At 41.7% G+C, this 14,651-nt stretch overlaps 2 protein-coding genes across 2 annotated transcripts; one reads left to right on the forward strand and one right to left on the reverse strand.

The window, feature by feature from the left end:
- The first annotated feature begins 4,934 nt into the window (after window positions 1-4,934).
- si:ch211-248a14.8 lies at window positions 4,935-9,756 on the forward strand. Its single transcript, XM_035172904.2, has 5 exons — window positions 4,935-5,062; window positions 5,440-5,476; window positions 5,736-5,937; window positions 7,329-7,629; window positions 7,772-9,756. Exons 2-5 carry the CDS (start codon window positions 5,463-5,465, stop codon window positions 8,173-8,175), a joined length of 921 nt encoding a protein of 306 aa, XP_035028795.1. The 5' UTR covers window positions 4,935-5,062; window positions 5,440-5,462; the 3' UTR covers window positions 8,176-9,756.
- On the reverse strand, window positions 9,333-14,639 carry ecd (ecdysoneless homolog (Drosophila)). Its single transcript, XM_035172903.2, has 14 exons — window positions 14,356-14,639; window positions 13,975-14,192; window positions 13,746-13,863; window positions 13,526-13,613; window positions 13,135-13,313; window positions 12,634-12,826; window positions 12,322-12,450; window positions 12,072-12,197; window positions 11,866-11,951; window positions 11,656-11,759; window positions 10,981-11,239; window positions 10,744-10,811; window positions 10,437-10,651; window positions 9,333-10,286 (listed from the first exon to the last, which is right to left on the reverse strand). Exons 2-14 carry the CDS (start codon window positions 14,177-14,179, stop codon window positions 10,071-10,073), a joined length of 1,986 nt encoding a protein of 661 aa, XP_035028794.2. The 5' UTR covers window positions 14,180-14,192; window positions 14,356-14,639; the 3' UTR covers window positions 9,333-10,070.
- Window positions 14,640-14,651: the final 12 nt, after the last annotated feature.

Below are 14,651 nucleotides of genomic sequence, written 5' to 3' on the forward strand. Positions count from 1 at the left end.
CAGCTGGGGTCTGTCTGAGTTGAGTTTGCATGCTCTCCCCATGTGTGAGTGGGTTTACTCCAACTACTCTGAGGTGGAGGTTAATTGGAGTCTCTAAATTGACAGTACTGTGAATGGTAGTTTGATTCTGTCTAGGGCGTATCCTACCTCTCGCCCGTCGTCAGGTGGGACTGGCTCCAGTTTCCACCGCGGACCATCCAAAGGACAAGCAGTACAGATAATGGATGGACAATAATCATATAAATCACTTTTCAGTCTGAGAAACTGTGATGGAAAGAATAATGAAAAAATAATTTCTAATGTAAAATTTTATAAATTTGGAATGAACACCAGCATCCTCACAAACTACTGGTGTACCATCGAGAGCTCGCTGACAGGCTTCATCCCAGTCTGGTATGGGAACTGTTCTGCTCACAGCCACTGCAGAGAGCGGTAGAGTCACTGGTAACAGTCTCCCAGCCATCCAGGACATCTACCACCAGTAGTGTCTACGGAGGAAGGCACACAACATCATTAAGGACCACAGCCATTCAACTCTCTGGCAGATGATACAGGAGCAGGGCTGCAAGATTTAAAACCAGTTTCTACCAACAGGCCCATAGGTTTCTAAACTTGTAGTCAACTCATGACTAACAACCCTCTGCACATCTGTTTTCCTGCCTGTTTGATCTTTATTCTTTTTTTTAAATCTTACTCACCTCTGGAAAAATGTGAAAAAGCTGACACACGGTGCAATAACTATACATACACATGATCAATAACTTATTTACAAACACTTCATACGGTTAAAGTTGTTACCACATTTGCAACGAATGTCACACTACATCTTTGAATGTATATCGTTTTAGTATTGTCCTGTAGTTGACTTTTATTATATTGTAAGCTCTTTCTACCTTTTCTTTATTGTAATTTAAATTGTTGCACTGCTGAGCTGACCGGTTTCATCTCGTCCAACACCTCTCATTGTACTGTTGACTTGCACATGACAGATAAAACTTTTTCTATCAACTATCACCAAACAAAACGCCATACCAGGGTTATACTGAGTCATACTGAGGTCGCATAATTAAACAGCTGTATGATGACTAATGTTATTGAAGCATAGCACAAGAAACACTGTGTGGAGCTTGATGGTGAAAGTCAAACTTGTGGGGGAAGATATATTCCTATCCAGCCTTTGAGAGTCTTTCTTGCAGTATAATCCAAATCTGTTTGTTTAGTCTCAGCTTGTTTTAAACATTCTCTCAATGTGCTTTGCAGGAAGAAAACAATCCAGTGTATCCTCTTTTCATTCCCATTTTGCAGTCATCGGCGGATGTCGTCCAGGGACGTGAGTCTGCTCCCAAACAGCTGCTCCTCATAGGTCAGCAGCTGACGCAGGAAGTTCACATTGGGTGCTGTGCAGGCCCTCCTCTCCTTCAACCAGTGCAGGGCATGAAGCAGGGACCAGCGCCGGTGCTCCATGAGGAAGGCCAGCGTAAGGGCCGAGCTACGGCTCCTGCCCATGCTACAGGGGACCAGGACGTGGCCAGCAGGCTCACCCCTCAGTGAACGCCAGCGGCAGGGCCTCCACCAGGTCCTGCTGGGCGTTGTCGCTCAGACGCAGCCGCAGGTAGCACAGCGTGTTGGGGAAAGCGTCGGGGCAGTTGGCGGTGGTGTTGACCACGTGCGTGATGTGTAGATTTTTGATGATGCGGTAGTCGGAGGCCTGGGAGGCAGAGCCCTGGTAGAGAGCTCCTTCCAGGATCTCTGAGGGGTAGATGGTGAGGCTGTGCCGCTCCGGTTCGAGCAGGACCATTCGTGGTGTGCACAGGAATGGGTAGAGGATGTGGAAGGCTGAGAAGGTCTGGGGAGTCTGTCCTGGCCTTCAAGCTACCCACTGAAATGTGTACAGAAACAGTGAAGAACACAGTAAATCACTATAATCAGATCTGACTGCCTGGTTCATTCAACAAGACAAGTCTACAGTCATGTTCTTGGCACTGACTATTATTAGCATTTTAACATGCTCATTATGGCAACGCCAACATGCTCATGCTAAGCAAAAGGTTTATCATGTTCACCATATTTCTTCAATGTGTTAGCAAGTTAACATTTGCCGATTGAACACAAAGTAGAGCTCAGGCTGATGGGAATGTCATTCATTTTGCAGGTATTTGCTCAAAACCAAAACATTTTGACACAATGTGGTGCTGGATAAAAAGTTAAAACGTCACCAGAGTCTGAATGGAAGTGCATTGCTGACCTGAGCTGGATCCTTCCTCTGCGTACAGCAGTATTATAGAATACTTCTGCAGATCTATACAGCTGATCAGACAGCCCAGCTGAGGGTGGATCACCGTCACAGCGGCCCGCGCTGTCACCACATGGCGATCCCTGTACCTAATGCACACAGTAAATCTTTGACTTCCCATGTTATTTTTACACAGTGTTATAGCAGAATTTCTAAATAATGAGTCTCTCTCTATGAAATCTCATTAGAAACCTCATCAATGTATTTGTCATAGAAACTAATTTCACTATACGTTTGGTGCTCGACATCAGGACAGGACTAACTCATAGTATCATACAGCTTCCGAATAATGAAAGAACATAGAAACTACTACTCGAACTTATACAACTCTGTACAAAGTTCTGCAATAAACTCCATCATTATCCTCTTTGTGTGGAAACAGACGTGTTGATTGAAAGCTGGTAACTTTAAGACCATAATGTGATTTCCATGGGGGTGTTGAGTATCTGTGCAGCACCGACCCCACTGCACTGCGGCAGTCCAGGATGAGAATATAGTGAGGATCGTATAAGGCAGGCTGGCCCTCCTCTGCGCTCAGCAGGTTGTACGCTTGCTGTGGGGTGATGTAGCCTCGCTCCACACAAGCTGGTTCCGGAAGAGCAGGAACCAGCGCTGTACTATTGGCTTCTCTGTCAAAGATGCAGCTCTCTGTTTGGAATGTGTTGACAGGTTCTCTGGAGGCCGCTCGACAACTGTTGTTCACTCTGACACACAAACAGAGGCACAAACCATCTCAAGACAGCTGATGATGACTTAACAAAAAAAAGAAACTGATTTACCTGGACAGTACTACACCCATGTTGTTAAAGTCATTTGGCAGATGCATCAGCTTTTCCCACCAGGCCTTCATCAGAAGAACATGCTACACCAAGAAACAAATAAATGTTGTAAAAACAAACTTTGAGAAATAAAAGATCTGAGCCCACCATGCACAATTAGTTGCTGCTTCTTTCTTCTGCCCCGCTGCAGCCTCGACCTTAATTTAATTGGTGGTCTTGGAAACGCAGCAGTGGTTAAGTGCTCTAGAGGAACACATGGTAACTGGCTGTGACAGGTTCTCAGAGGAGAGACGTGGACTGGAGTCCTACTTTATTCAAATTAACTCCCAGTGTTTGCTGTGAACGCAAAAAGGTTTCACGTTGATCATAAATCCAAACAGAGTTCAGGACAGTTCTTGTCAAACAGGCTATATTGATTTAAATAGGAAGAGGATGCACTTAATAGAACAGATATGTTGGCAGACATCTTTTAATGGATGGTTTTGTGCAGAAATTGTTGTCATTTCATGCTTCTTTAATGTACGGTGATGTATTTTTTATTGAACTCTGGAGTCTTTATTTGAGTGTGGATTTGAAACATGGTCCATGGTCCAAAGTTGTTAATTAATCATTAACTTCTTGTTAAAGGGTTGAAAGATGGAAGTTTATCTAAAATCTTCTCGCGTTGGCTACAGTCATGAAAACATAATTTTAATGATTCATCCAGTGCACATGTGTTTTTTTTTCTTGATAACTGCTATTCGACTGCCATAGTGAGTTTAATGAAACAAGTCGGCAGACTGTGAAGGCTCAGTGAAGAATATAAACACACATAACAGTGTATACATTCTGTATATCACTCATATCAGTGTCCACATGTTTCCACACACGACTGGTCACCATACTACATTATATTGTTTGTGTTTTGTGATGTTCAACCAGCCGCAATGACACACAGAGGTAGAACTAAAAGCCTTTTGAGGCCTACAACAGGCTTTTTGCTATTGTGTGGATCAGTCAGGGTGCTCACGCTGCTACTGTGTTTGTCTGAGCTGCAGAGAGCACAGGCCCCCATCCTCTTGGTCTGCTGGGTTTGTTTACTTAAGAAGACCCTCACTCATGCAGCTATGTGCCTGCTGGACTCCATGATGGCCTGTGTAGCTACAGAGGGATCCAGACAGGAGGTGGGGGTGTGGGGTGTGGGGGAGCAGGGAAAAGCTGGAGACGGACTGTCAGGAATGTCACAAACAGGTGGTAAAGCTGAGAGGAAGCAGAGCCAGGATTTACTCACTCCTCAGGAAGAGGTAAGCTTCATCAATAGGGTTAGAAATCTATAATCAATATAAGATAGATAGATAGATAGATAGATAGATAGATAGATAGATAGATAGATAGATAGATAGATAGATAGATAGATAGATAGATAGATGGATAGATAGATAGATAGATAGATAGATAGATAGATAGATAGATAGATAGATAGATAGATAGATAGATAGATAGATAGATAGATAGATAGATAGATAGATAGATAGATAGATAGATAGATAGATAGATAGATAGATAGATAGATAGATAGATAGATAGATGGATAGATAGATAGATGGATAGAATTCCTCTCATTAGGCTGAAAGAGTCTCAGATTCACTCGTCTGGTGTAATAAAATGTGTCAGCAAACCTTGATAGATTCCACAGATGTCTGCTCTATCTCTGTGTGTGTTCAGAGGAGATGACTTTCACGAGTCTTCTGATTGTCTAATTGTCTGATTGTGGGAAAACAAACAGACCGGGACCAAAGTCCATGGGAGCGAAGTGTGGAAACACATGAGGTGAATGCCCGCGACGCAGAGAGCAGGAGCCAGTTCAGCAGAGTGAGAGGGAGAAGGTGCATGAATTCATATAGCAACTGTGCTGTTATTTGTAGGTGGTGACAGGACGGCAGCCACAGCCACTCAGAAGTGATGACTGGAATATGAAGATGAAATATGACTTTGTGAGGAAATCCTGATGGTGAGTTTAAATTCTTGTGATTTCTCAATGTTAACAAAAAAACTAAATTAACCATTTTTAACCGTTAAACCTTTTAAGCATGCAGTTATATCAGCTGTACCTCCAATGATATATGTACTGTAATATGACTTTTCTGCTGATATTATCTCAAGAATGTAGATTCGACTCGTTCACTTAGTTTGATTCAGCACAAGAAATTTGGCTCGAAGCTTTGCAGCCTCAATCATAAATAAAACAGAATGAAATAAAGCAAAGGTTAGGGTTAATATTTAACTGGTAAATGACACAGGCCAAAGCAACAGTGGTGAGGATGTTGTCTCAGCTGCTGGTTGAATTTCTGTTGTTCTTGACATGTTGATTTCCACATTGATCAACAGGAAGATCTGCACAGAATGACAGCATGTCTTATATAAGGTAAACTTACTGGCTTTTATATTTTATATATAATCTTTGTTGCTCTGTGAACCACTGAAATGAGAAAAAACAAATATTTATAAAACCAAATAGATTCATCACAGCAAATAATTAACTTTTCAAGAGGTTGTCAACCAAACAATTCAGCAACCAATGAGCTTTAAGCTCAGCAAAAATGGGCCTTTTCTGTTATTCTGGTGGAAAGACTTACAAACTTGAATTTCATGTATTGTACGATTCGTCTCGGTTCCCTGTGCAGTTCAAGGAGTTGGAGGCGAGGACGTTGTGCCTCAGCAGCGAGGAGTCTCTCATCTAATCATGCACTGAGGCCCCTGGTTCCCGCCCTCTGCCTGGTGGTCCTGGTGATATATGGCCTGGCTGACAGACTCCGAAACTTTGTGGCCGGCATCTTCATCCCTCAGTACCATTACCCCTACGCCGTGGCTCTGTGCTTTGGCCAGGTTGGTAACCGGCTGCTCCCTGATGACTCTCTATTGACAATAAATCTAAATCTTTTATCAAAATAAAGCAATCACAAATGAAATGCTTTACTTTCTACTAAGTGTGACAACATTGCACACTGTGGTTTACCTGCTGTTTTGTTGACATCTGACTGAAGGACTGAATTTATTATCTCTGACAACAGGCAAAATGGGAAATTATTATTATTATATTTATATAATATATTTAAAAAGGTCACCCATACAGTCGGCACATTTTTGTAAAGATACTGATAAAAAACAGTGGTGATAACAGTTAATATTAGTAATAATGTGTGAGTCTAGAACAGTGGTCACCAACCTTTTCGAGCCCAAGATCACTTTTTAATTCCAAACGTAAGCCGACAGCTACCACCCTGATATCTTCCAAAATACCCACTTAGGAGGGTCATATTTATTATTTTTTGCAATTTCTGTTAAAGGCTGAATGTACAAGAAATAAATATACACAAAGAGAGGCAGTTGTGCAACTTTTTCTATTCAATGATAATATTCAAATGAATATCAATTCATATTTACAATGCAAAATATGTAGCTTCTCAGTTCCACATCATGTTCTGCAGAGGAGCTGCTACTGCAGCACAATGTTTTTACATATAGGCTTTGATTTGAATATGGCCACAAATATGATTATTGCCTTGTATGAAAGAAGTCCCTTGTACTCAAATAAATACCAGTACTACACAGTATGAAGCCGTGCATCTTTCCGCTCCTGCAAATATTTCACAATAAAAAAACCTTTATATATATAATTTGTTTTCTTTAGTTTGGGGGGTAAAAACCACATCTAGCTCGCCATCGTTGCTGCTCCCGCTAGCTTGTCTCAGCATAGAGTGAGATGGCGGTTTGACTTTTTTTTTAATTTCAAATTTCAGTTTTTCTTTTTTTTCTTCATTTTTTAATTTTTTTTACTTTTTTAAATTTAGAGCATGCCTTGATTATAATAGAGAAGATGTTTATTTGTATTTAGCTTCACAAGGTCGCGTCTAAAAATGATAATTGAGGGTTTTACATACAGTAAAACTGTGTAATGACAAAGATGAAAGCTGCAGCCAACCATTATTTCCATTAGGAATCAATCGGGTTTTTCAGTTTCTCAGATTGAAAATAAATATTTTTCAAATTGCTTTTTATGTCCAACAAAAGCAAAAGGTGAGAAGGAGAAGCTATAGAATATTTTGCATATTTGCAGTTTAGATTTAGAGGCAATTATTGGTTTGTATCATCTACAAGTATGTCATGAATTTAAAATCTGTGACTCTGCACACCGTCAGAACTTTCTATTTGAGCATCTGTATACAGTGGTGTGTGCACTGTAATGCTTTATAATGACATTATGAAATCCTCTCCAGGTTCTGATCTCCTTGTCAGTCTTAAATCTCCTCCACGTCCTGGGTCTGGTGCCTCTGAAGCATTACTCCAGGTCTCTGGGTGAGAGGGTGTTGGTGCCAGCTATCTGTAGCAGCATCCACGCCGTGCTGGCTACGTGGGCCCAAGCCAACAGTGCGTATTCCGGCCTCTTCCCCACCACTCTGCCCCTGATGCCCCTGATAACTGTCGGCTTTAGTTTTGCACTGAAGCTGACATCTCTGCCCTCTCTCCACATCTCTGTTCTGATCTCCATCCTGACTGGGACTTCTCTCGTCGCCACAGGTAAATATTCACAGGATGTTTTGAGGTGAAATCGATGAATCTCAGAACAAATGAACCTCTAATCAATCTCCACTCTCTCTCTCTCTCTCTCTCTCTCTCTCTCTCTCTCTCTCTCTCTCTCTCTCTCTCTCTCTCTCTGCAGTGTCCAAAGGTCTCTCAGTTGTTGATCCTCTGGAATACATGTATGCACCTCTGGCTTTAATCCTCCACGGTCTCTCTCTGACCTGGCTGGCCAAAGTGTCTGAAGCTGAGCACCCCCACTCCCCTGATGCCCAAGCGTCCATTTTTGACATCTACTACGCCCAGCTGGTGAACCAGAGCTGGGTGCTGGGCCTCCTGTGGCTGCTGCACCCAGACAGGCCCTGGCAGGTTCTGAGTCGGGGCAGCTGGCACAGTTTGCTCTTCCATGGATACCTGCTCGCCATCCTCCTGCTGGGGATGGTACTGAACTTCCTCGTCAGTATCTCGGCTCTATGTGTCTCGCCGCTTTCTGCTGCACTGCTCCACTCAGCACGGCAGGTGGTGCAGCCGTTCCTTCTTCTGTAGTTTCACTTTAAAGGACTGAACCAGTGAAACACATTCACATCACTGCCAACAGTGTTTTTTTTATTTTTTTAATCTATGGAGTAAAAAAGTTGCTTTTTTAACTTTATACATTTATACGTCCATGTAGTGGCCCTGGGGACATTCCACTAAACCCAGAAGGACAATTCAGATAACACAAGGGGAGGGGCAACTTGTCTTGTTTGTTATTGGACAGAACCCAAGTCTGAATGACAGTTCAATGTCAGTACTGCTGCTGTGTTTGGACCCTCAGGGCCACTACACTCATGACCTGTGCTACTCAGGCATGTGCATATTTTCAGCTAAGATAAAATGCAGAATGAGTAATTGTAACCAGCATGAGAAAACACCACATAATAAGCTATTGATTTATCCTTGGGTCTAAAAGTGTTGAGACCAGTTAGCCTTCTTCTTAATTCTGGAAAAGTAATTTCTGTACAGGACAGGACACCGTGTACCGAATCATCCCACGACTAAACCACATGAACGATTAACAGACTGTGAATGTAATGTGACAAAGAATTTAGAGAAGGTGACACCAAAATATCACAAAAAAAACATTTGGTTTCTAATGTATATTTATGAAAAACTGACCATAATTGTGGATGATACATAAATAATGAAAAAGGAGTTCTTTATCACAGACGGATGCTGTTGTCAGAATACTGAACAGTAACTGAGAGATTGAAGTTCCTTTGTTTCACCAAATTAATTTTCAACCGCAGCTTTGTGGAAGTTGTCCTTGGAAGACAGGTGAGAAGGGAAAACAGTGAGTTCCAGTTTATTTGTACTGGACACGGACAGTTGAACCCAGTTCATAACATTTACTGGATGGTTTTATTTAAGCTAAAATCCTTGACTGAATGAATATTTAACCAGAGGAGGTTGACCTTAAATGAATGTGACAGCTGAGATCTGTCAGATGATAAGTGGCCACGATGAGGAGGGAGTTAAATGTCTGTTTGTAGGTTATTATCAGAAACTACATTTAACAATTAGCTATTAATATTCAGCTTTTTCCAAATGTGTAGTGTATATGTATTATATTTAAAAACAAAAGTAAATATTTTATCATATTAAATGTTGAGGGATGGTGAAACAGAATCTGTTTACATAAAAGAACTGAAATAAAACTAAAATAAATTTACTTGCAAAAATATTTATTCCGTTTCTAACTTAAGTTTGTAAGTGCAGTTAAAAACACCATCAGTACATGTATTTCAACATTAGCAGCATGAATATCCACTGTAGAAAATTGTACATTATCATTTCACCTTTAGTTACCATCCAAAAAACATGGATTTACTGAGCTTTTAGATCACAAGACTGTCTCACTGAAAAAAAATAACAATAACAACTTGTTCTACAGATTCATGGCAACACATCTGTTTGTTCAGTGCAACCAAAAATGAAGATAAACGCATTTCTTTACACACTGCCACAAATAGGACCCCATCACAGAAAACTGATGGGGTCATCAATCTGAAATGTGCATTAATGAAATGTTTTGATGTGTGACATGTATTTTTTTCCCATTAAATTAAATGTATCTTCCGCACATTTTCTGAGCTTCTTGCCTTTTTGTACTTGTGCAATTTATTATTACCTGTAAACGGCAAACAATGCAGGTTTCAAAACATTTAGAATAGATGAATGTATAAATGTCTTCTTTGTCTCCGCTCGTCTTAAAGAACACGATGAATGAATGTAAACAAAACCACATTTGGACACAGTGAAAACTCTACATGGCAACTTTTACATGGATGAATGCTACAGAAGTTACAAAAGTCACTCTGTTGACAGTTTGAGACGCTGCCCCTGGCTGGTGGTGGATACTTTTTAATCTTATACTTCCTCAACCATAAGATTCTTCTTTGTTATGAGGAATCAGAGTTGGGTGGTAGGTGCAGGCCCAGGCTCTGCAGCAGGTTGGCGGCTGGTCCAGCCAGACCCTCCTGGCAGCTGAGGGACTCCAGCAGGTTTGATATCAGGTTTAAGTCCACGTCAAGAGGCTGGATCTCCTCCTCTGTCTCTTCCACTCCTGTGGCAGAGAGATGAGGCGAGCCACTGTCCACGTCTGCATTGGCGTAATCCTGCAGGACAAGTACAGTTAAACATAAAGTTTTTTAAGTACATTCAATACGATACTTTATTTAACGTATTTTTAGTGCATGTTCTTTGAAAACGAATATGTTGAGGCAGAGCAGAGGGAGGAACGTGATATTCAAAGTTTGAAATCTTACTTTTGGATTGAAGCTTTTTCCAATATTAGTGCTCATCAGCTCCGTATCCATTTGGTCCATGTATCCTCTCAGACTGTCCAACGTTTCTGTTCCATTTCTCTCACTGTGACCAGATGACCCCTCCTCTTTTTCTTCTTCTCCCTCTTCGTCATCATCATCATCATCATCATCATCATCATCTAGATCGTCTGAATCTAGCTCTTCTTCTTTACTCCCTATAAAGTTGAAATGACAGATTTGGTTAAAGAGGTGAAGATGTGTTAAGTGTCTGCGAGTTATTTTTTTACTGTTCATAACATTCACGTACCGAGCAGTCTGTCCAGAGCGTTGGCCATCGAGTCAGGCTCAAAACTGAAAGGATGAGCTGAGCCGCTCCTGGAATATATAAAGAAAACTAATATGACAACTGAACTGAGAGAGGGAATGTAAATCTAAATGAATGAGCTGGATCTTAAACTATTTTAATCAATGAGCCTTCAATGATCTTAATTAGATATTATCAAAATCAATTAGGTCTAATGGACAGAGAGCCAGTCTGTCTCACCAGGGAAGTTCAGCTCCCTCATGCGATGACATGGCGCTGAGGAAGTTCTTCATCCCCTGACTGACAGCTACCAGGCTGTAATTGGCCTCCTCTTCCTCCTTGTCGTCCTCTGTCTCTTTTCTCTTCTCCTTTGCACCCGTGACGGGCTGTGTCTGTTCGGCGGAGCTTGAGTTCTGGCTGCCAACATCAGCCCTCCCCCCGCTCCTCTCCTGCAACAAACGCTCCAAATCCTGAGCTGTGATATCAAGCCAGCTGTCACCTGGAGATAGACACAAAGAAAAAATTATTATGGGAAACGGTTGAAAGAGATAAGGCTCGAGAAGGACAGAAACTGAAGGAATTGGCAGGAAGCAGAAACTCCCAGGTGGCAGCGACAGAGAAAAGGTAATGTTTACTATTCAAGCAAAGTCAAATAAACCTTGAAATACATACTTTATAGAATGTAAAATTCACATTTCCACAGAGACGCTCTAGGTATAAATAAAACTGTCTCCAAAATCATTACAAGGGCAAACTGCAATTTCCAGATATCAAACCGATGTATGTACAATATCTAAAATACAAAAACAATATCAGTTATAATGTATGATACAGGAATAATTACATCATATATAACTTCAGACATGTTGATGCTTTATTTCTGCAGTTTCATAGTAAAGGTACATTTTCACTTACTGTCCTCTTGGGGGAGCTGTGACTCTTGTTTCCTCAGCTCCTCCAAGTCGAAGGAATTGCAGCTTTGCAGAAGACGGAGAACCTCCTCACCCGGGGACAAAGCACTGGCAACACACACAATATCGGCATTCAGTCACACACACAATTGGATGTTACAGGCATAAACAATCACACAGTGCTCACAGCTGCATCCACACATGCTGTCCTCACTTCGATGTTGAGGCGACTGACTGTTTGAAGAAGTTTTCTGCAGATCGTGTCAGTTCTCTGCTATGGCTCGAGCCTTCCAGTTCTCCCTGTGTTTGACAACAATGACATTAAAAACTTCTACAACTTTCTACAGTAGAACATTTCTGAGAGTAAAGCATCTTCAACAATTTGTTTTATGTTAAACCTTATATTCAAAACAGACCAACCTGGAAGTAGCCGTTCCTCTTCAGACTATCCATGAAGCTTTTCCACTGAGGGTTACAACTGACGGGGGCATCAGGCTCTGAGGACGGCAGCCTGCACTTTGAGCACAGGATCTCAAAGCCATGTGCCTGGGGACAGGGTCACACACAGATAGAGACGGAGATTAAATATCAATAACGAGACTTAAAACTCTTAATTGTATTTGCCTAAAAGACAGATCAGAATGAACAGTATACACTAGTGGTGGCTCACCAGTTTCATGCCAAGCACATGCGCTTTGTACTGGGGATGAGAGCGAAGAGGCAGCGTGAAGCTGCTCCTTCGGTCTGGGGTGAACTCTTGCTGCTGCAGCTGAGCATAAAGGCAACGGGTGAATGTCACCTGAGGATAAAGACAGAAGAACAAGGTTTTGGTTCGCACTAAGGTTTTTAAGACATTTCACAAAAGCTGAAACATACAGATCACAGAAACAATACTTTTGAAATAAAAATAGTCTCTTTAAAGGAGTCGAGCCTCTTGTCTTTGCCTACACCACAGTAGTCATGAATCTTTAGTTGTGTTTACCGATGCCAAGACTCTTGTACCAGGAGGAAAGGTCTTGAAGCTCCGACACGCCTGCAGATCTACTGGATCCCGCAGGTAGAACGCTGACACTGCCGGGGCGACTAGGTCTGGCCGCTGTGCCAGCACCTCGGCAATACCTGCGGGTATGAAGCAGTGGGCGCGGTGGAGACTTGTCTTAACCTTCTCTGGGTACCTAAGTGGAAAGTAAAGATAGATATGCATTTTTATCTTTCCTACATTCACGTTATTTCCTGATACCAGTCAGATACAAATGTTCCTCTTACATATAATACTCACAAGACAAAAAATCTGACATTTTGCTTTTAAAATACAGAGCTAATGTGATCACAGGAAGCTGTGTCAAGGACTGTAACTTTTATTCTTTTCAATATTCTATTCCATATGAACTGTTCAATAGCGTCACTAGCAGAAAGCATATAAACGTGTCACTGACATTGACTTGATCTATTCGATTTTTATCATGAAAAGACATCCTCTAACCCCTCTAGTCGTTTCCTCAGGGCTGAACAAATCTTCGGACTAGCTCGACAGGCGCCTGTGTGCGTGGAGAGCAACGTCAGAGCTTGTTCCACACTGGGCACCACATCCCTCGAGATGCCCACTGGACTGGATTTGGTCGGGCAGGGAAGGATGTGCAATTCTCCCTTATAGAGGAAGACCTGCAAAAACGTTTTACACTTACTAAAGGACATTCCAGCCTAATTTATTTTATACTTTGAGAGACAGTCTGAAGTAAATATGATGTAAACAGTAATATGTGATTCGAGCCTAAAGGGCTAACACAACACAATTTCTCTTGTGTGGTCATATTAACCGATAAATCTATCTTTAAATAAAATATGTTTAAGACCATCTCATCCGATCATCTCACCCGGAGTTCACTGGTGTCAGGATTCAGCCACTTGGGAAGATAATCTGCAGCTTCAATCAGAAGAAACTCCCCATCGTTGTCCTCGACTCTGCACAAACACACAATCACGAGATGAGAGAGAAGCACATGACAGTCAAACCTCTGAACACGATCTACGTTTAAACACTGAAATGCAGCATTTTTTCACAAATATACAAACTCATGGCACTTTCTATCCCACCTGGCTGCAAGCTGTGGGAAGTTCTCCGTGATGTGCTGCAGGAGGTAAACGATAAACCACTCGTCCTCCACATTGTCCCCAAACTGAGTGCTGCCTCTGATGTGAGCAGGTTCATCACCTGTCAATGAAAACAATACATTCATCACTCTTATCTGAGGGAAACTTTACCAAGAACTGCACCACTAACATTGAAATCACTGGGATCTCTGTGGTGTTGACAGGACGTTACCTTTCTCGGGGTGACACTTGAGGTTGAAGGGCTGATGCTGCCAGATGTGCTGGATCACGAGAGGGGCGACCTTTGCCAGGATCTCGTCCAGGAGATGTGGGAGACGTTCCGCTGTTTGCTGAGACGATGACGCGTCTGTTGGGATCAGGAACAGTTTGTACTGAACCGTGTCCTCGTGAATCCGTCTCCTCTGCATGACGTCCATTGCACAGAGAAACCTGCAGAAGGAAAACACACAAACACCTTTATATAAGTACAGTCGGCATCGTGCTATATGTTTGTATATCTCCAGACTTAGTTAAGTATTAGTGAAGTCGATATTTAGCCATTTATATTAAGTATATTATCAACATAATATATTATATAGTTACCCCCGCTTACCTTGTCTTGTTTTAAAATGTGATGTGAAATGTCAAAGCGAGAAAAAGAGCGAAACTTTTCTATTAGCTCCGTACGTTTCTATCACGCCTGTTATCACTGTTTCGGTCCGTCTGCGAATTCTGCTCGACCTCCCTCCATCAACCAGGAAAACAATAGTTCCTAGACTATTTTAACCAAATGTAAAATAACCTCCATTATAACAGGTTTACGGCAAAAAATAAATACTTAGAATTTAATTACAAATAAACAATTTATCAAATAACAGGCTTTTTATATGTAGTCCATCGACGAGGAGC

Source organism: Hippoglossus stenolepis, chromosome 12, assembly GCF_022539355.2.
Source record: "Hippoglossus stenolepis isolate QCI-W04-F060 chromosome 12, HSTE1.2, whole genome shotgun sequence".
Classification (NCBI taxonomy): Eukaryota; Metazoa; Chordata; class Actinopteri; order Pleuronectiformes; family Pleuronectidae; genus Hippoglossus; species Hippoglossus stenolepis.

Excerpts from the sequence above, each read along its gene's own strand:
- si:ch211-248a14.8 (XM_035172904.2), top strand. Across the intron at positions 5,938-7,328 it reads TGGCTCTGTGCTTTGGCCAG|GTTCTGATCTCCTTGTCAGT; the intron begins GTTGGTAACCGG and ends AATCCTCTCCAG. Across the intron at positions 7,630-7,771 it reads GACTTCTCTCGTCGCCACAG|TGTCCAAAGGTCTCTCAGTT; the intron begins GTAAATATTCAC and ends CTCTCTCTGCAG.
- ecd (XM_035172903.2), bottom strand. The coding sequence starts at position 14,179 with ATGGACGTCATGCAGAGGAGACGGATTCACGAGGACACGGTTCAGTAC. Across the intron at positions 13,864-13,974 it reads CAAGTGTCACCCCGAGAAAG|GTGATGAACCTGCTCACATC; the intron begins GTAACGTCCTGT and ends TTTCATTGACAG. Across the intron at positions 11,760-11,865 it reads TCAGTCGCCTCAACATCGAA|TGCTTTGTCCCCGGGTGAGG; the intron begins GTGAGGACAGCA and ends GTGTGTTGCCAG.